The sequence below is a fragment of the Prionailurus viverrinus genome, chromosome X, assembly GCF_022837055.1.
Source record: "Prionailurus viverrinus isolate Anna chromosome X, UM_Priviv_1.0, whole genome shotgun sequence".
NCBI classification, from domain to species: domain Eukaryota; kingdom Metazoa; phylum Chordata; class Mammalia; order Carnivora; family Felidae; genus Prionailurus; species Prionailurus viverrinus.
This window is the reverse complement of record NC_062579.1, coordinates 81,873,098-81,894,757: the sequence shown is the minus strand read 5'-3', so window position 1 is coordinate 81,894,757 and position 21,660 is coordinate 81,873,098. Positions and strand designations below refer to the sequence as shown.

At 36.0% G+C, this 21,660-nt stretch overlaps 1 protein-coding gene across 3 annotated transcripts in view; it reads right to left on the bottom strand.

The window, feature by feature from the left end:
• The window catches only part of COL4A5 (collagen type IV alpha 5 chain), a 239,082-nt gene that overhangs the window by 128,178 nt on the left and 89,244 nt on the right, over positions 1-21,660 (bottom strand). For all 3 annotated transcript variants that reach the window (XM_047843863.1, XM_047843864.1, XM_047843865.1), the window contains exon 2: positions 19,070-19,129. In XM_047843863.1, coding sequence (XP_047699819.1) covers positions 19,070-19,129 — 60 coding nt within the window. The remainder of the gene's footprint in view (positions 1-19,069; positions 19,130-21,660) is intronic.

Genomic DNA, 21,660 nt, shown 5'->3' with positions numbered 1-21,660 from the left:
ACACTGATCGACCTCAGTGGGCTAAACAGCGCCACCAAGTGGAGAACAGAGATAACATACTAAAGCCCTGACCACCTGCACACTCAGGCACATCTCCACTAGGGCAAGTGGGCCTGAGAATCAGAACAGCAGGTCCCTCCCCCCATAAGACCAGCACAAATCCTTTCCAAGGACTTAGTCTACTGACCATAGACTGCTGCAAAGTTTCAGCTCTAGGGGAAACTGGATCCACCTTCATGTGGGTTTTTTTGTTTGCTTGTTCATTTGTTTTGTTGTTGCTTCTGGTTTTTTGTTGTTTTTCTTTTCTTTTGTTTTTGGATACAGAACAAGCAACATTTTTTATCTTATTTGATCTTTAATTTATTTTATTATTTTTTTACTTTTAAAATTTTAAATCTTTTTTCTCTCTTCTTTTTTTTTCTACCAAGCTTCTCTTAAACAGATCAAAGCAGAGCAAAACATGCTTAGCATCTAACTTCCTTTATCTGATTTTTTTTTAATTTTTAAATTTTCATTTCATTTCATTATTATTTTTATTGTTTTTCTTCCTTAAAAGTGACAAGATAGAGGAATTCACCTCAAAAGAAAGAACAGGAAGAAATGACAGCCAGGGATTTAGTCAATGCAGATATAAGTAAGATGTCTGAACCAGAATTTAAAACAACAATTATAAGGATACGAGCTGGGCTTGAAAAAAGCATAGAAAACACAAGAGAATCCCTTTCTGCAAAGATAAAAGAACTGAAATCTAGTCAGGCCAAAATGAAAAATGCTATAACCAAAATGCAAACCCATATGGAGGCCATAAAAACGAGGATGGATGAGGCAGAGGAGCGAATTAGCGATATAGAAGATAAAATTATGAAATATAATAAAGCTGAAAAGAGGGAAACAAAGGTCAGGGATCATGAAGGCAGACTTGGAATTCAGTGATTTTATTAAGACATAAAAACATTAATATCATAGGAGTCCCAGAAGATGAAGAAAGAGGAGAGGCAGAGGTTTTATGTGAGCAAATTACAGCTGAAAACTTCCCTAATCTGGGGAAGGACACAGACATCAAAATCCAAGAAGCACAGAGAACTCCCATTAAATTCAACCAAAGCTGGACATTACCCAGACATATCATAGTCAACTTCACAAAATACACAGACAAGGAAAGAATCCTGAAAGCAGAAAGTGGAAAGAAAGTCCTTAAACTTATAAGGGAAGACAGATCAGGTTCACAACAGATCTGTCCAAAGAAACTTGGCAAGTGAGAAAGGAAGCAAGATATATTCAATATGCAGAATGGAAAAAATATGCAGCCAGGAATACTCTCCAACAAGGTTGTCATTCAAAATAGAAGGAGAGATCAAGAGTTTCCCAAACAAAAACTAAAGGAGTTTGTGACCACTAAACCAACCCTACACGAAATTTTAAGGGGGGGGGGGTAAAAAAAAAAGATGAAAAGCAACAAAGGCTAGAAAGAACCAGAGAGCATCACCAGAAACGCCAACTCTACAGGTAATATAATGGCACTAAATTCATACCTTTAAATAATCACTCTGAATGTAAATGGACTAAATGCTTCAATCAAAAGATATAGGGTATCAGAATGGAGGAAAAAAAAACAAGATCCATCAATATGCTGCCTACAAAAGACCTATTTTAGACCTAAACACACCTGCATGTCGAAAGTGAGATAGAGAACCATCTATCATGGTAATGGCTGCCAAAATAAACCCAGAGTAGCCATACTTATATCAAACAAACTAGATTTTAAAACAAAGACTGTGACAAGAGATGAAGAAGGGAATTGTACCATAATTAAGGGGTCTATCCATCAAGAAGACCTAACAATTGTAAATATTATGCCTCCAACTTGAAAGCAGCCAAACATATAAATCAATCAATAACAAAAGGAAACTCACTGATAATAATACAATAATAATAAGGGACTTTAACATCCCACTTACAACAATGGAAAGATCACCTAAGCAGAAAATAAACCATGAAATAATGGCTTTGAATGACACACAGGACCAGATGGACTTAGCAGATATATTCAGAGCATTTCATCCTAAAACGGAAGAATACACATTCTTTTTGAGTGCACATGGAACATTCTCCAGAATAGATCACATACTGGGTCACAAATCAGCCCCCAACAAGTACAAAAAGATCAAGATCACACCATGCATATTTTCAGATCACAACGCTATGAAACTTGAAGTCAACCATAAGACCAAATTTGGAAATGGGTGCCTGGGAGGCCCAGTTGTGTAAACGTCCAACTCTTGATTTTGGCTCAGGTCATGATCTCATGGTTTGTGAGTGAAAGCCCCACATCGGGCTTTGTGCTGACAGCATGGAGCTTGCTTGAGATTCTCTCTCTCTCCCCCTCTCTCTCTGCCCCTTCTTTCTCCACTCTCTCTCTTGCTCTCAAAATGAATAAATAAACTTTGAAAATAAAAGAAAAAGGAAAAAATGGGAAAGCTTTCAAATACATGGAGGTTAAGGAATATCCTACTAATGAATGAACGGGTTAACCAGGAAATTAAAGAAGAAATAAAAAAATACATGGAAGCAAATAGAAATGAAAACATGACAGTCCAAAACCTTTGGGATGCAGCAAAGGCACTCCTAAGAGGGAAGTATATTGAAATTCAGAACTATCTCAGGAAACAAAAAAGGTCCCAAACACACAACCTTACCTTACACCTAAAGGAGCTACAAAAGGAACAGCAAATAAAGCCTGAAGCCAGCAGAAGAATGGAAATAATAAAGATTAAAGCAGAAATAAATGATATAAAAACAAATAAAAAACAAAGAGTAGAACAGACCAACAAAACTAAGACCTGGTTATTTGAAAGAATTAACGAAATTGATAAACCGCTAGCCAGACTTAACAAAAAGGAGAGAAAGGACCCAAATACATAAAACCACATATGAAAGAAGAGAGATCACAACCAACACTACAGAAATACAATTATAACAGAATACTGTGAAAAATTATATGCCAGCAAACTGGGAAATCTGGAAAAAAATAGACAAATTCTACAAAACTGCATACTACCCAAACTCAAACAGGAAGAAATAGAAATTTTGAACAGACCCACAAAAAACAAAAAAATTGAATCAGTAATTGAAAATCACCCAACAAACAAGAGTCCTGGGCTAGATGGCTTCCCAGTGGAATTCTATCAGACATTTAAAGAAGAGTTAACACCTGTTCTTCTCAAACTGTTCCAAAAAATAGAAATAGAAGGAAAACTTCCAAACTCATTCTATGAAGCAGGCATTACCTTGATTCCAAAACCAAAGACCCGAGTAAAAAGAATATCCAGGCCAATATCCCTGATGAACACGGATGCAAAACTTCTCAACAAGATTCAACAGTATTCAACAGTACATTAAAATAATTATTCTCTTAAAAACTGAGAACAAACTGAGGGTTGATGGGGGGTGGGAGGGAGGGGAGGATGGGTGATGGGTATTGAGGAGGGCACCTTTTTTTTAATATATGAAATTTATTGTCAAATTGGTTTCCATACAACACCCAGTGCTCATCCCAAAAGGTGCCCTCCTCGATACCCATCACCCACCCTCCCCTCATTCCCACCCCCCATCAACCCTCAGTTTGTTCTCAGTTTTTAACAGTCTCCTATGCTTTGGCTCTCTCCCACTCTAATCTCTTTTTTTTTTCCTTCCCCTCCCCCATGGGTTTCTGTTAAGTTTCTCAGGATCCACATAAGAGTGACACCATATGGTATCTGTCTTTCTCTGTATGGCTTATTTCACTTAGCATCACACTCTCCAGTTCCATCCACGTTGCTACAAAAGGCCATATTTCATTCTTTCTCATTGCCACGTAGTATTCCATTGTGTGTATAAATCACAATTTCTTTATCCATTCATCAGTTGATGGACATTTAGTCTCTTTCCATAATTTGGCTATTGTTGAGAGTACTGCTATAAACATTGGGGTACAAGTGCCCCTATGCATCAGTACTCCTGTATCCCTTGGGTAAATTCCTAGCAGTGCTATTGCTGGGTCATAGGGTAGGTCTATTTTTAATTTTCTGAGGAACCTCCACACTGCTTTCCAGAGGAGGGCACCTTTTGAGATGAGCACTGGGTTTTGTATGGAAACCAATTTGACAGTAAATTTCATATATTAAAAAAATAAAATATGTTAAAAAACAACAAAAAAAGAAACCTCAAAAAAACTATTCTCCATGATCAAGTGGAATTTATTCCTGGGCTGTGGGGCTGGTTCAATATTTGCAAATCAATCAAAGTGATACACCACATTAATAAAAGAAAGGATAAGAACCATATGATCCTATCAATAAATGCAGAAAAAGCATTTGACAAAATACAGAATCCATTCTTGATAAAAAATTTTCAACAAAGTAGGGATAGCTGGAACATACCTCAACATCAAAAAGGCCATATACAATAGACCCACAGCTAACGTCATCCTCAATGGGGAAAAACTGAGAGCCTTTCCCCTGTGGTCAGGAACAAGACAAGGATGTCCACTGTCATCACTACTATTTAACATAGTACTGGAAGCTTTTGCCTCAGCAATTAGACAACAAAAAGAAATAAAAGACACCCAAATCAATAAGGAAAAAATCAAACTTTCACTATTTGGAGATGATATGAGATTCTATGTAGAAAACCCAAATGACTCCCCAAAAAAATTGCTAGAACTAAGTTGCAGGATATAAAATCAACGTGCAGAAATCTATTGCATTTCTATACACCAATAATGAAGCAGCAGAAAAAGAAATCAAGGAATCAGTCCCATTTAAAATTGCACGAAGAACAATAAGATTCCTAGGAATAAACCTAATTAAAGAGGTAAAAGGTCTGTACTCTGAAAACTATAGAAGACTTATGAAAGATATTGAAGAGGACACAAAAAAATGGAAAAGCATTACATGCTCATGGATTGGAAGAATAAATATTACTAAAATGTTTCTACTATTCAAAGCAATCTACACATTTAATGCAATCCCTACCAAAATACCACCAGCATTTTTCACAGAGCTATAACAAACAATCCTAAAATTTGTATGGAATCACAAAAGACCCCAAATATCCAAAGCAATCCTGAAAAAGAAAAACAAAACTGGAGGCATTACGATTCCAGATTTAAAGCTATATTACAAAGCTGTAGTCATCAAGACAGTATGGTACTGGCACAAAAACAGACACATAGATTAATGGAAGAAAACAGAAAACTCAGAAGTGGACCCACAACTATATGGTCAACTAATCTTCTACAAAGCAGGAAAGAATATCCAGTGGAAAAAGGACTGTCTTTTCAACAAATGGTGTTGGGAAAACTGGACAGCTACATGCAAAAGAATGAAACTGGACCACTTTCTTTCTCCATACACAAAACAAATTCAAATGGATGAAAGACCTAAAAGTGAGGCAGGAAACTATAAAAATCCTAGAGGAGAACACAGGCAGAAACCTCTTTGACCTACGCTGGACCAACTTTTTAATAGACATGTCGCCAAAGGTAAGGGAAACAAAAGCAAACATGAACTATTGGGACTTCATCAAGATAAAAAGCTTCTGCACAGTGAAAGAAACGATCAACAAAACTGAAAGGCAGCCTATGAAGTGGGAGAAGATATTTGCAAATGACATATCTGATAAAGGGTTAGTATCCAAAATCTATAAGGAACTTAACAAATTCAATACCCAAAAAACAAATAACCCAGTCAAGAAATGGGCACAAGACATGAATAGACACTTTTCCAAAGAAGACATCCAAATGGCTAACAAACACATGAGAAGATGCTCAACATCACTCATTGTCAGGGAAATGCAAGTCAAAACCACAATAAGATACCACCTCACACCTGTCAGAATGGCTAAAATCAACAACACAAGAAACAACAGGTGTTGGCGAGGATGCAGAGAAAGGGGAACCCTCTTGTACTGTTGGTGAGAAATCAAACTATTGCAGCCACTCTGGAGACCAATATGGAGGTTCCTCAAGAAACTAAAAATAGAACTACCCTATGATGCAGCAATTGCACTATTAGATATTTACCCAAAGAATACAAACAGATTCGAAGGGGTACATGCACCCCAATGTTTATAGCAGAATTATCAACAATAGCCAAACTATGGAGAAAGCCCAAATGTCCATTGACTGATGAATGGATAAAGAAGAGGTAGTACATATATACGATGGAATATTGCTCAGCCATCAAAAAGAATGAAATCTTGCCATTTGCAACAACCTGGATGGAGCTAGAATGTATTATGCTAAGAGAAATAAGTCAATCAGAGGAAGATAAATGCCATATGATTTCACTCATATGTGGAATTTAAGAAACAAAACAGATAAACATATAGGAAGTGGGCGGGGGGGGGGAAGAAAGGGAAACAAACCACAAGAGCCTCTTAATGATAGAGAACAAACCGATGGTTGATGAAGGGAGGTGGGTAGGAGATAGATGGGTGGTAGGTACTAAGGAGGGCACTTGTGATGAACACAAGTATGTAAGTGATGAATCACTGAATTCTACTCATAAAATCAATATTGTACGATATGTTAACTAGGATTTAAATTTAAAAAGGGGAAATACATACATACATACAATGAGGAATCACTAAAAAAAAAGAAAGAGGGCATTCTAAAATTAACTGGCTTATATTCTTCAAAAATGACAAAGAATACCTGAGGAACTGTTCTAGATTAAAGGAGACTAATGAGATGTGGTAGATAAATGCATGACCCTAGACTATGAGGGGTAAAATACACACACACACACACACACACACGCATACACATACTTTGAACAATCAAAGGGAAAACTGACAAAATTCAGATATGGACTGTGGATTAGATAGTAGCATTATATCAATGTTAATTTCCTGATTTCAATAATTGCACTAGGTTATTTCAAAATTTAAATATTTAGTGTCTTTGATAGAGCAAAAGTGGTAAAGGATGTAGAAGAGTTCCTTGTATTACTTTTGCAATTATTTTGTAACCTTAAATTATATCATAATAAAATGCTACCCAAAAATTAAAAGAAAAAAAGAAAAACCCATCAGTAATTCCTCTACTCAGAGTTACTATTTGAACTGTGACTCAAGTCCAATTCTGAGCACAGCATTTAATCAACACCAACACAGGAGGGCTGCCAACCCACCAGTGAGGGTTCACTACATCTTATCGGCATCTATACAATAAGGTTGCCCAATATGCATATCTGCACAGATAGATAACTGGGGGTTGCAGAGTCACCATCTATACTAATATACCATCATATCAACACATTAAAGGTTAGTTGACTTGCATATAGCCAATTATAGAAAGAGTATGTATCCCGACAACCCTAGGCAATCCAATAACAGAAAGGAAATCCACCACTATCAAGTTTAAGAACTGTGAGGGCTCATAGCTCCATGGTATGTGCTCCCAACAGCAGGGTCGCAAGGAGTTCCTCTACTTTTCTAAGGCTTGAAGGCTGAATCTCTGGCCAGAGGCTCTGGACCTCATTCTGGGAACCCTTTCACACCAGATCCTATCCACAGTGACAGCCTAGGTAGCACCTAGAAAGAGAAAGCATCCGTATCTATAAAGCAACTGACTAATGGGCCATTGCAGGCACATACCCCTAGAGGTTAAGGTACAGTAGAATTTTACTACACACCCCCGGTGTGTGTGTATATGTGTATGTGAGAGAGACAGAGAGACAGAGAGAGAGAATGTGTATGTGGTAAGTACTAAGTTTAGTCTAGGTAGCTTAGATAATTTTGTATTAAATAATTGTTATGTTGAATCATTTTATAATAAAAATAAGTACTTTGAAAAAAAAGCTACTTCTGGCCAGTTTCCACTCATTACTTCAAAGCCAATAAAGCAAATGTCAGCCAAATAATGGTAGGTCTAAGAGCCCAATGTGGGGTTCGATCTCATCAACTGTGAGATCATGACCTGAGCTGAAATCAAGAGTTGGATGATTAAGGGGCGCCTGGTTGGCTCAGTCGGTTAAGCGTCCGACTTCGGCTCAGGTCACGATCTCACGGTCCGTGAGTTCGAGCCCCGCGTCAGGCTCTGGGCTGATGGCTCAGAGCCTGGAGCCTGCTTCTGATTCTGTGTCTCCCTCTCTCTCTGCCCCTCCCCCGTTCATGCTCTGTCTCTCTCTGTCTCAAAAATAAATAAACGTTAAAAAAAAATTAAAAAAAAAAAGAGTTGGATGATTAAGCAACTCTGATACCTAGGCACTCCTTTTTGTTATTTTAATTAATGATATAATTATAATAATTTAGTATTAATCAAACTCATCAATTATTTTCAAGGAAACAGAGCAAGAGGGTAAATAAAAGGTTCAAACTTTTAGAGCTGGATTGTCTCAAATCATTACATAGCTCATTTCTGGCAGGGCTGGTAGTAGAAATCTGACTGCAAGTGCAAGTCAAAAAGGAAACTAGAAGGAAAAGAAAAACTAGTTCAAGTAGATTTCCATAAGTGGAAAACATAGCTACATTTTGGGATCTCCACTGGTATTTACAGCATCTCTCTGCCAAAACTTGAGGATAATATTTGAAGAAAGCAAATTTTCTCAGAAGCAAAACTGCTATTTAGATAAGAGAGGAATAAACCAGAAATTGAAAGAGAGGGCTAAAAAGTTTAATTGTGTTTGTATTAATAAAACCATATACCTATAAATTACATACCCTGAAATCTCCTCATAATAGTCAAATGTTGTTATGGCCCTATCTAGCTGACTGAGCAATATTATACCAAGGAAGATAGAAGAGCACCTACTGGACAGTGGCAAAAAAAATTGTAAGAACCATCTCCAGACTTTAAAGGTAGAAATTTTCCTGCAGTAGAAACTATAGAAGCCTGCCATGAGAGGGGTGAGGGAGGTTTTTCTACCTAATTCCTACGGATGGTAGGGAGGGTTGACATCTCTTGTTTGCCTACCTTTTGCTACCAGTGGTAAGGCAATCATTTCATCCTTAAAACTAACCTAAAATTTACTGTAACTTGCTAACACTCACAAACATAGAAAATGGCATAATTGTATCTTTGTGAAGGTCAAACTTCTTTTAAAAAAACTGGTTTATGCTGCTTGCCCATATTTGGAAAAAAATTACTCTTATTTTCTCTCTCTGCCTGTCCCTTGGATACTGTTTTACTCTGGATTCCCTTTTTGACCCTTCTCTGTCTTTCTCTGGGATATCTCAAATATCAACACTGTTTTTCTAAAATCTAGGCTCATAGGGCTAACTGTCTTAAATATCTCCACTTGAATATCACAGAGGAACCTAAAACTCAACAATAATAATAACAAACTATCGAACTATTCTAACTCTTTCCATGTTTTACCTTATTTGATTCTCCCAATGACAATGACAATATGGGGTAAATACTACTATTATTTCCATTTTACAGATGAAGAATTAGAGCAAAGAGAAATTGTGTAATTTTCCCTAGAGCAAACTTCATATAAAAAATTGAGTTTGTTACCTTTCTACCCTCTTCTCTATTCTAGGAAATAGCACAACCTAGACCAGAAATGTGTAATAATCTTGACTCCACTCTCCATTACCCCTTCATCTAATTAATCATGCTATGTCCATCATCCCATTCTTAGTGCCCAACAGAACAAATAGTAAATATGCATTCAGTGAATGAACTCCCTTAATGGATTATATAATACTTATGGCACATACTTGTGCCCAAATTCAGAAAAAAAAATATTAGGGTTAAGAGAAATTATATAAAGGATAACTTTTTGTGATAAAGCACTTTTATATACAGAAGACAGTATTAAAAAGAATAACAGACTGATTGACTTAAAAGGAGAACATGCTTTGTGAGTCAATGGTGCCCATTAAAATGTTACAATTTTATAGGAAGGGCACTTTATAATCACAATAAGAAAGTTACATGATCATGGGCATGAAAAACATATTTTACGAATGCTTTCTCAAGACGGATACAAAATTAACAGGAAAAGTACTGGATTTATGAGGATAGAAAAAATAAAAAGTGGGACAAACTGCTATAATGAGCATTAAGGTTTACATTATTTTTGGATTATAATATTGCAAAAGTCTAAAAACTATATAAACACATGGGAAAGGCAATGCCATTAATGAACAAATGAAAACAATGATTAAAAAAAATGAAGTTATAGGCAATTTTCTCTTCTTTTTGAGTAATTACTATTGTGTTTTTATAATTATATAGTACAAAGAAATATTTGATGTAATATAATTAGGAGAACAAGAATATAGATCTTTGACAACTACCAAATGGAGATAATGTACATCAGATTAAATTGTAGCTTGTATCAAAACCACTTAGACAACTTGTTAAAACACAGATTGCCTGGTCCTACCCCCAGAGTTACATTGAGTAGGTCTGCTATGGAACCTAGGAACTTGCATTTCTAATAAGCACCCAGTAAGGACCGATGCCACTGGTAGAGGGGAACACCTTGTTAAGATAATGTGTCAGGGGCGCCTGGGTGGCGCAGTCGGTTAAGCGTCGGACTTCAGCCAGGTCACGATCTCGCGGTCTGTGAGTTCGAGCCCCGCGTCAGGCTCTGGGCTGATGGCTCAGAGCCTGGAGCCTGTTTCCGATTCTGTGTCTCCCTCTCTCTCTGCCCCTCCCCCGTTCATGCTCTGTCTCTCTCTGTCCCAAAAATAAATAAACGTTGAAAAAAAAAATTTTTTTTTAAATAAAAAAAAAGATAATGTGTCAGTGTGACATGAATTTTATTTTACTTTATAATTTTTATTTAAATATAGTTGACATACAATGTTATACTAGTTGCAGGTGTACAACATAGTGATTTGACAATTCTATACATTAATCTATGTTCACCATGATAAACATAGTTACAATCTACGTGACATGAATTTTAGGTTGTCAGCTGGTTAATTTCTTGTTGTCATCAGGAGTCTAGCAAGTTTTGTTTTTAGCAGTGTGCACTTGGACACATTTCTTTGCCAGAATTGACATATTTTATTATTTCTGTATTAATCTTACTTTTTAAAAGCAGATTTACTGCGGTACAATTAATATACAATAAATTGCACATATTTAAAGTATACAATTTGAAATTTTTTTCCACATAGGTGACAATCAAAATAATGAACATATCCATCACTCACAAAAATTTCCTTGTCTTTTCAACAAATGTTGCTCAAACAACTAGACATCCATATGTAAAAAAAAAATCTAGACAGAGACCTCACACTCTTCATAAAAATCAACTCAAAATGGATCAAATAGAAAACTATAAAACTCCTAAAAGATAACACAGGAGAGAAAATCTAGGTGACCTTGGGTGTGGTGACAACTTTTTAGATACAAAAAGGCATAATCCATGAAAGAAATAACTGATAAGTTGAACTGCATTAACATTAAAAGCTTCTGCTCTGTGAAAGATAGTGTTAAGAGAATGAGAAGATAAGACAGACTGGGAGAAAATATTTGCAAAAGACACATCTGATAAAGAAAAATTATCTAAACTATACAAACAACTCTTACAAGTCAACAATAAGAAAGCAAAAAACCTGATTTTAAAATGGGCCAAAGAGTTTAACAGATATCTCATCAAAGAAGATATACAGATGGAAAATAAGCATATGAAAAGATGCTCCACACAATATGGCATCAGGGAAATGCAAACTGAAACAACTGCATACCACCACATACCCAATAAAATGGCTACAATCTAAAACCATGACAACACCAAAGGCTGGCAAAGACGTGGAGCAACAGGAACACTCATTCATTGCTGGTGGGAAGGCAAAATGATACAGCTACTTTGCAAGACAGTTTGGCAGTGACTTACAAAACTAAACATACTCATATGATCTAGCAATGATGTTTCTTGGTATTTATCCAAAGGAGTTTAAAACTTACATCCACACACACAAAACTGCACATGTATGCTTAATAGCAATTTTGTTCATCATTGCCAAAACTTGGAAGTAACCAAGATGTCCTTTAGCAGATGAACAGATAAAGAAACTGCCACATGCAGACAATGGACTATCATTTAGCACTAAAAAGAAATGAACTATTTGGCTATGAAAAGACATGGAGGAACTTTAAATGCAGATTACCTAAGTGAAAAAGGCCAATCTGAAAAAGCTGCACACTGTATGATTCTAACTATATGATATTCTGGAAAACACAATTATGGAGACAGTAAAGAGATCAGTGGTTTCCAGGGGTGGGGACGGTAAAGTTGAACAGGTGGAGCACAAACGATTTATAAGGCAGTGAAAATATTCATATGATAATAAAATGATGGATACATGTCATTATACACTTGCCCAAATCCACAGAATGTAAAACACCAAGAATGAGCTCTAAGGTAAACTTGAACTTTGGGGTGATAATGATATATCAAATGTAGGTTCATCAATTGTAACAAATGTACCACTCTCATTAGGGAAGCTATGCATGTATGCATGTGTGAGCCAGAGGTATAGGCGAAATTTCTGTATCTTTCTTTCAATTTTACTGTGAACCTAAAACTGCTCTTAAAAAAGTAAGTCTTTAATTAGAACCAATATTGAAGTTGGGGCGCCTGGGTGGCTCAGTCAGTTAAGCTTCTGACTCTTGATTTCGGCTCACATCATGATCTCACGGGTTCGGGGGTTTGAGCCTCGCATCAGGCTCTGTGCTGACAGCTCAGAGCCTGCTTGGAATTCTCTCTCTCCCTTTCTCTCCCTGCCCCTCCCCTGCTTGCTCTCTCTCTGTCTCTGTCTCTGTCTCTGTCTCCCTCTCTCTTTCTGTCTTTCTCAAAATAAATAAACTCAAAAAAAATTTTTTAAATAAAAAAAATATTGAAGTGAACATCATAAATATAAAAAAATTTTCCATGTTCTCTTTTATAATATTTTCCTCATGCCTCTACTCATCCCCCACCCCAGGTGATGACTGATTTCTTTTCAGTCATTATAAATTAATTTTCATTTTCTAGAATTTTATATACATGGAATTATACAGAATGTACTCTTTTGTCTAACTTTCCATTCAGCATAATTATTTTGAGATTTAGACATGTTGTGGTTTATGTCAATAGTTCATTCCTTTTTATTGCTGAGTAGTATTCCATTGTATGAACATATGACAATTTGTTGGTTCATCCACCTGTTAAATTTTTTTAATGTTTTATTTATTTTTGAGACAGAGAGAAACAGAGCATGAATGGGGGAGGGTCAGAGAGAGAGGGAGACACAGAATCTGAAGCAGGTTCCAGGCTCTGAACTGTCAGCACAGAGCCTGACGTGGGGCTCAACCATGAGATCATAACCTGAGCTGAAGTCGGACGTTTAACCAACTGAGTCACCCAGGCGCCCCATCATCTACCTGTTAATAGCAATTGAGTTTCCTGTTTCTGGTTATTACAAATAAAGCTACCATGAACTCATGTACAAGTTTTGTATGGACATATGCTTTCACTTCTCATCAGTAAATGCCTAGGAAAGGACAGTCATCTGATAGGTTTATGCTTACCTTTTAAAGAAACTGTCAAACTTTTTTCCTAAGTGTTCGCATCATTTTGTATTTGCATCAGCAATCTTGCTATTTGTAACAACATGGATGGAACTAGAGTGTATTATGCTAAGCAAAATAAGTCAGTCAGAAAAAGACAAATATATGATTTCACTCAAATGTGGAATTTGAGAAACACAACAGACGAACATAGAGGAAGGAAAGGAAAAATAAGATAAAAACCGAAAGGGAGGGCAAACCATAAAAGACTCTTAAATACAGAGAACAAACTGAGGGTTGCTGGTTGGGAGGTGGGTGGAGGGATGGGTGATGGGCGTTATGGAGGGCACTTTTCGGGTTGAGCACTGGGTGTCATATGTAAGAAATGAATCACTGTGTTCCAATCCTGAAGCCAGGACTACACTGTATGTTAACTAACTTGAATTTAAAGAAAAAAAAAAGCAATCTATAATAGTTCTAGTTGCTTCACATCCTCACCTATACTTAGTATGGATGTATTTTAATATTTAGACATTCTAGTAGGTTTATAGTGGTATCTTATTATGGTTTTATTATGCATTTCCCTAATTAACAATTTTGAGTAACTTTTAATGTGTTTATTTGCCATATACATATCTTATTTTGTGAAGTACCTTAAAATCTTTTGCTGCTTTGTTTCTAATTTAATTTTATTTTGGGATACTTGTTTTATTATTGACTTTTGAAATGTCTTTATGTATTTTGGATAGAAGGCTTTTTAGGAGATATGTGATTTGCAAATATTTTTTCCTAGACTGTGGATTGTGCTTTCATTCCCTCAACAATGTCTTCAGAAAAACTAAATTCTTAATTTTGATGAAATTCAATTAAGCAAACATGGACTTCAACTCATAAGCCCAAGATTAAGAGTTGTAGCCTCTACCAACTGAGGCAGCCAGGCACCCCCACCAAGGAAATTTTAGTAGTGACTATATATTTGGTAATATTAAGGAAATGTTAATTCTTCCAGTATAATAATGGTATTTTTGGTTATGGTTTTAAAACTCCTTATATATTAAAGATATACAATGAGATACTTATGGATTAAATCTAGGTTTCCTTTCAAAATAATCTAATATGTGTTTTGGCAAAGGGGATGGGGTAGAAGTGAAGTGTAACTGGCCATGATTTGCTACTTATTAAAGAAAAATGATTAAGGGGCGCCTGGGTGGCTCATTTGGTTAAGTGTCCGACTGTGGCTCAGGTCATGATTTCATGGTTCAATTTGTGAATTCAAGCCCCGCGTCGGACTCTGTGCTGACAGCTCAGAGCCTGGAGCCTGCTTCAGATTCTGTGTCTCCCTCTCTCTCTGCCCCTCCCCCACTCGTGCTCTGTTTCTCTGTCTCTCAAAAATAAATAAACATTAATTTTTTTTTTAAATAAAGTAAAATGATTGATACATCTGTGTTTATTATATTAAAAAATTTAATTTGATTTACTTGTCCTTTTCTAGCTTCTTAAGTGGAAAACTTAGATCTTTGATTTTAAATCTTTCTTCTTTTTTAACATAGGTATTTAAAATTCTTTCCCACTAAGCCCTGCTTTAACTCCATCCCACAATTCTCAGCATTACTCAAGGCTCACCCTAAGTGTAGTCTCCACCTGTCACCATACAATGTTATTGCAATATTGTTGACTATACTCCCTATGCTGCACTTTTCATCTATATGACTTGTTTATTTTATAAGTGGAAATTTGTACGTCTTAAGCCCCTCTGCTTATTTAACCCATCCCTCCCTCATTCTCCCTTCTGGCAACCACCACTTCATTCTCTGTATTTAAGAGTCCAGTTTTTGTTTCTTTGTTTGCCTTTATTTTTATGTATATTTTAATTGTATACAACAATTGTGTTTGCAGATTTTTAAAATTCTCTAGTGATGTTTTTACATTGTTGTACAGTATCCATTCTCTCTGATGAGAAGCCCATCATCATTCATATCATTGTGCCTCTTTAGGTAATGTGTATTTTTTTTCTCTGGCTTCCTTCAATATTTTCTTATAATCTGATTTTTCAGTAGACTCATTATGATGTGTCTAAGTATAGTTTTCTTTGTTGTTATTCTGCTTGTGATGTGCTGAATTTCTTATATCTATAAATTTATATTTCTTCATTCTTCTGCATGTTGCTGTCCAGTTCTCCCCACACCGTTTGTTAAAAAGACTGTCTTTTTTCCATCGGATATTCTTTCCTGCTTTGTCAAAGATTAGTTGGCCATACTTTTGTGGGTCCAATTCTGGAGTCTCTATTCTATTCCATTGCTCTATGTGTCTGTTTTTGTGCCAATACCATGCTGTCTTGATGATTACAACTTTGTAGTAGAGGCTAGAAAGTGTTATGCTAAGTGAAATAAGTCATACAGAGAAAGACAGATACCATATGTTTTCACTGTTATGTAGATCCTGAGAAACTTAACAGAAGACCATGGGGGAGGAGAAGGAAAAAAAAAAGTTAGAGAGGGAGAGAGCCAAACCATAAGAGACTCTTAAAAACTGAGAATAAACTGAGGGTTGATGGGGGGTGGGAGGGAGGGTAGGGTGGGTGATGGGCATTGAGGAGGGCACCTGTTGGGATGAGCACTGGGTGTTGTATGGAAACCAATTTGACAATAAATTTCATATTTAAAAAAATTACATTTCTCACCAAATGTGCAAAATTCTTGCTATTACCACTGTCCTATTAATTTTTATTCCTTTTTCTCCCCTGTTTTATCTCTCCCATTGTTAGGGGACCCCCATTTACATTTACATTAAACCATTTTTATTGTCCTAGAGGTCACTGAGGCCCTATTCTTTCCCTTTGTTCTTCAGGTTGCATTTTTGCTCTGATTCATCTCTAAGTTCACTGACCCTCTATTCCACTGTCATCATTCTGCTGTTATAAGCCAATCTGGTAAATTGTTCTTTCTGATATTTTGCTTTTCAAATCTAGATTTTCCTCATTATTTTTAGTTTCCAGTGCTCTATTGTGATGCTCTATTTATTCATTCTTAGGAGCACATTTCCCTTTAAATCAACAAATATATTTATCTTATCTGCTTTAAATCTTTATCTACAAATTTTAATAGGTGTCATTTCAGAGTTAGTTTTCATTCATGAGTCTTCTTCTTGACTATGGATCACTATTACCTGTTACTTCTCATGCCTATAATTTTTAATAGCACTTTAGACATTGTATGTTGTAGACATCCTAGGTTCTTTTTTCTTCCTCGGAAGAGTATTGAACTTTTGCGTTAGAAAATAGTAAACTCAGGTGAACTAAAACTTAAAAATTATATTTTCCCTTCAGTGGACAGCAGTTAAATCTATGTTCAGTTATCGCAGCCTTCCAGCTATTCCTTTTGGTGGATTGTGTGAATCCTCCCCTATACATATAAAGTTCAGGACTCAATCAAGAATTTGCGTTTATAGGGAAATTTTTGGGCTCCATTCTCTGTGGCTCCCTCTATTGCAGCATATCTCCTATCACTTTCCAGTCATTCTGGAATCCTCAACTTTTTCCTCAACTTCTCAAGCCAAGAAGACTGTGGTTTTTAGTCTGGATTCTAGCCATCCTTTGCCAAGCAGACTGAAGGGTGCTCTCAGGAGAAAAGCCACCTAAGTGAAAACTTGCTCAGTGTACTCCCTTTCTTTCAAGAGTAGAATCTTCTCTAACTTTTTCCTACTTTCGGTCACTGTATGACCATTAAGTAGGTGTTATTTTTGTCCAGAGTATTTACTTCTTATTTTAAGAAGAGTTAGTCTGATAAAAATCACTGTGCCAATATCAGAAATGAATCTCTTTTGTTCTTTTTATCACTACAGAAAGCACCCTTACTATAAAACTACTCCCGGGGTGCCTGGGTGGCTCAGTCGGTTGAGCATCCAACTTTGGCTCAGGTCATGATCTCACAGCTCATGAGTTTGAGCCCTGCATCGGGCTCTGTGCTGACAGCTAGGAGCCTGGAGCCTGCTTTGGATTCTGTGTCTCCCTCTCTCTGTCCCTCCACTGCTCGCACTCTGTCTCTCTCAAAAATAAATAAACAGTTTTAAAAAATAAAAAAAAAAATAAATAAAACTACTTCCCTCAAACTAATGTCACTTAAATAGGTGTTTTAGGGGTGCCTGGGTGGCTTAGTCTGTTAAGCGTCTGACTTCAGCTCAGGTCATAATGTCACAGTCTGAATTTGAGCCCCACATTGAGCTCTGTGCTGACAGCTCAGAGCCTGGAGCCTGCTTCGGATTCTGTGTCTCCCTCTCTCTCTGACCCTCCCCTGGTCACGCTCTCTGGCTCTCAAAAAATAATAAATAAACATTTAAAAATTTTTTAAAAATAGGTGTTCTAGATAACACAATTCAATTATTATTAATAGGTGTTCTGTTAGAAAGAAGTGGGTCAAATGGAACTTGGAAATATAGCATTGCAAAACAAATAAGTTTCTTTATATCAGGACTTTTAAACATCTTTAATGTGCTAGTAGACATTCTATATCCCTAAATGGAATATGCTCTTGAAATAATATCCTAAAATTTGTCATATATAATTAGAAATATTCACTGATTCATTCAAAAATATTTATTAAGCCCTAGACAGTGAAGACTAGAGTATAAACCCATTTCTCCTAGCACAATTTGCTATCGTGTTTTAATCTTCTAATTTCACTGTCAGTCATTGATTCAGTGTGGCTAGGTTTATGCTACTTAATCCTCACCAATACTTAGGTTTTTTTGTTTTGCTTTTAAAAAAAATTTTTTAACGTTTATTTATTTTTGAGAGACAAAGAGAGAGCATGAGCAGGGGAGAAGCAGAGAGAGAGGGAGACACAGAATCTGAAGCAGGCTCCAGGCTCTGAGCTGTCATCACAGAACCCGACATGTGGCTCGAACTCATGAACCTTGAGATCATGACCTGAGCCGAAGTCAGATGCTTAATCGACTGAGACACCCAGGTGCCCCACCAATACTTACTTTGTAATTATCGTATGTATACAATAGAGGTGCTGCTATTAGAAAAGTGAAATAAAAATAGAGGTTCACTAATCGTTAACTTACATGGACTAGATAAAAATACATGAAATTGGCTAGTATGAAACTCAATACAGATGAGTAGCCTGATAAATGCTAGTTTCTTTCTTAGTGTTTTTTTCTTCTTTTGCCTATTAAGTTAGTGGTTTTAACAAGATTGATCATAGATAGGTTGGTAGACTACAGCTCTCAGACCAAATGCAGTAAGAAGTCTGTTTTGTACAGTCCAAGAGCTAAGACATTTTTTTATACTCTTAAAGGACTTTTTAAAAAAAATGTTAAAAATTGTGTGATAGGGATATTATGTGGCCCACAAAACCTAAAATATTTACTATATGGTCTTTTACAGAAAATGTTTGCTAACTCCTGAGATATAGTCTAATCCTTATAATTATCTAAAATAAGCAGTATGGTAGAATTCATTTTATTTACTTAGATGCTGAGGTAGAAGCCCTGATTTAAAAAAAAAACATATTAAAACACTATTTTACTGGTTTTACTAAGTTTTCAAAGGCTCATCTCAAATCTCACCTTTTCTCCTTTTATACCACTACAGTCACATTTTGATCCTGGAGAACAACCATAGCAAGCCTATAAGGAAGAAAAAGAGGGAGAAAGATTATTAAATATGAACCTGAAAATCAGTCTCTGACTTACCCCTCAACTAAACTCAACAATCCAAATTTGTAAAACTAATACCAGAAAAATATCTGAACAGATATATACCAAATTGCAAACAATAGTTACCTCTGAGGAAGCTTTCACCTTTTATGGTACACATTTCCATTTGATCTTTTCATAATGAGCAGATGTAACTTTCATAATTTTAAAGTGAAAAATATCCTTTTAAAAAGATACTAAAAATTAAAAAGCAATTCAAACAATTTCCCTGTAATATTATTTGCCATTTGTCCAAGCTCTTAGGAACTCTTTTCTTTCTCCTAACATCACATTCAAGAAATGACCTTTCAATCTGTATTAGCAATGACCTTGGTGACTAGCTAAAGATGTCTGACAGTCGAAGTTGCTTGACTCTCTGCACTCGTGAGCAATCATGGAGCATAAAATATGTAATGCTATCTTTTACCAACTTTTTTTCTTCGCTCCCATTCTCTCATTGCTAGTAGTTCAGTCTATAATGACTCCAACAAGTTTTACCACAAATGTTGTTCCCACAGCCTAGATCCTCTAAAAAGCCACTACTAATAAATTCCTTTATTCATATTAAGAATTGAGGTCTTGAAGCCAGAAAAATATCCTCCTCCAAAATAAGGACCCATAAGAGAGGCACTTGGCTAGCTCAGTCAGTGGAGCAGTCAGTGGAGCCTTGATTTCGAGGTTTGAGTTTGAGCTCCATGATGGGTGCAGAGATTAGTTAAAAACAATAAAAATCTTAAAAAATAAAATAAGAACCCATAAGAGAAGAAGATAATAGATGACTTCTGCCATCCAGATCTACCTTATACTCTGACATAAAGCTGAACTCCTTAGAAAAACAAATAGTAGTTAGTTTAACCTATGTAGATAGCTCTCCATTTATGGACAGTAAGGTGGTATACTTTTCTTTTTCTTTTTATTTATTTTTGTTTTTATTTTTATTTTTTTGATTTGGGGATCTCTTTTATTTTTTATTTTTATTTTTATTTATTTATTTTTTCAATATATGAAACATATTGTCAAATTGGTTTCCATACAACACCCAGTGCTCATCCCAAGGTATACTTTTCATTAAATAAGAGAAACTTTTATGTGATGTAAATACCAAATAATGTGTATCAATGCTCAGCCTTGGAAAACTGTGACTTAAAAAGTACCTAAGTGTCCTTCCCAACATTCCCTGTGTTCCTTTACTCCAACCACTACCAGAATACTTTCCCCAATCCTTATCAAATTACTGACCTCATCCTTCTAGTCATAACTCCTAATCTACTCAGCTGCAACTAGAAGCTAGCCAGATGCTGGAACTCCTTTTCCTGATTAAGAGCAAACAACAATGGTTTGATGTTGGGGGTAATCTCTCACTCTGCAAGTTGCTGTTCCTGTAACAGATGCTCCTGACATTTCTAATCGAAAGGCTGTTATGCAGCTATTATTCATCATACATAGTTGATATTAGGTTTCAGTATTATACATCAACTACATTACAAGTGAAATGGACTTATACAGACTTACTCATCAAACATGAACTGAGCATTATTAGAGGCCAGAAAACTGGTTAAGCAATAAACACGAATAAGACACAGCTCTTTCCAACATATAAAACTAATTCAACAAATACTTATTGATCACCTGTTATATGCCAGCCACTATGTCACATTAGGTGTAGGTAGAGATGCAAAGACCGTACATCACTGCTCTCTAATGGAAAGGATAATTCCATACAGAAAAATTACATTACAGTGTGTCAGTAACAGAGGTTAATTTAAGATGTATAACTTTTTTGTGTAAACATGAATTGTAGATTCCAAAGTATAAGCTTACAAATTTTAGAAGATACCAATTCACAAGATGAGAACTGTCAATGGTCATATTCACTGAATTGGATTGTGCATATTATCAATAATCAGTTACAAGCATTAATGGAGGATAAAGGATAGTGTACAAAATGGCTATACATTTAAAAACAATTAACATTTGATTTTGAAATGTATGTCTATACTTTATTTTTTAATTTTTTTAACGTTTCTTCATTTTTTAGAGATGGAGAGAGACAGAGAATGAGTGGGGGAGGAGCATAGAGAGAGGGAGACACAGAATCCGAAGGAGGCTCCAGGCTCTGAGCTGTCAGCACAGAGCCTGATGCGGGGCTCGAACCCATGGACCAAGAGATCATGACCGGAGCTGAAATCGGATGCTTAACCGACTGAGCCACCCAGGCGCCCCTGTCTACACTTTAAATATAAATATTGGTGCATAGTTTCCTAGTGTTACAAGTAAAAGATGGTACAACTTTCCATTTTCATCTTTCATTAAGAAATCCTTCTTTTTAAAACATAAATTAAGCTCCTGAGAATAATGCAAAACAATAGACAGAAAGGGTTTGTTAATATGGAGAAGATACTACATGAATTTTACTTATAATATTTTTGACTTCTAAGTATCCAACAATATCCTCCAGCTTC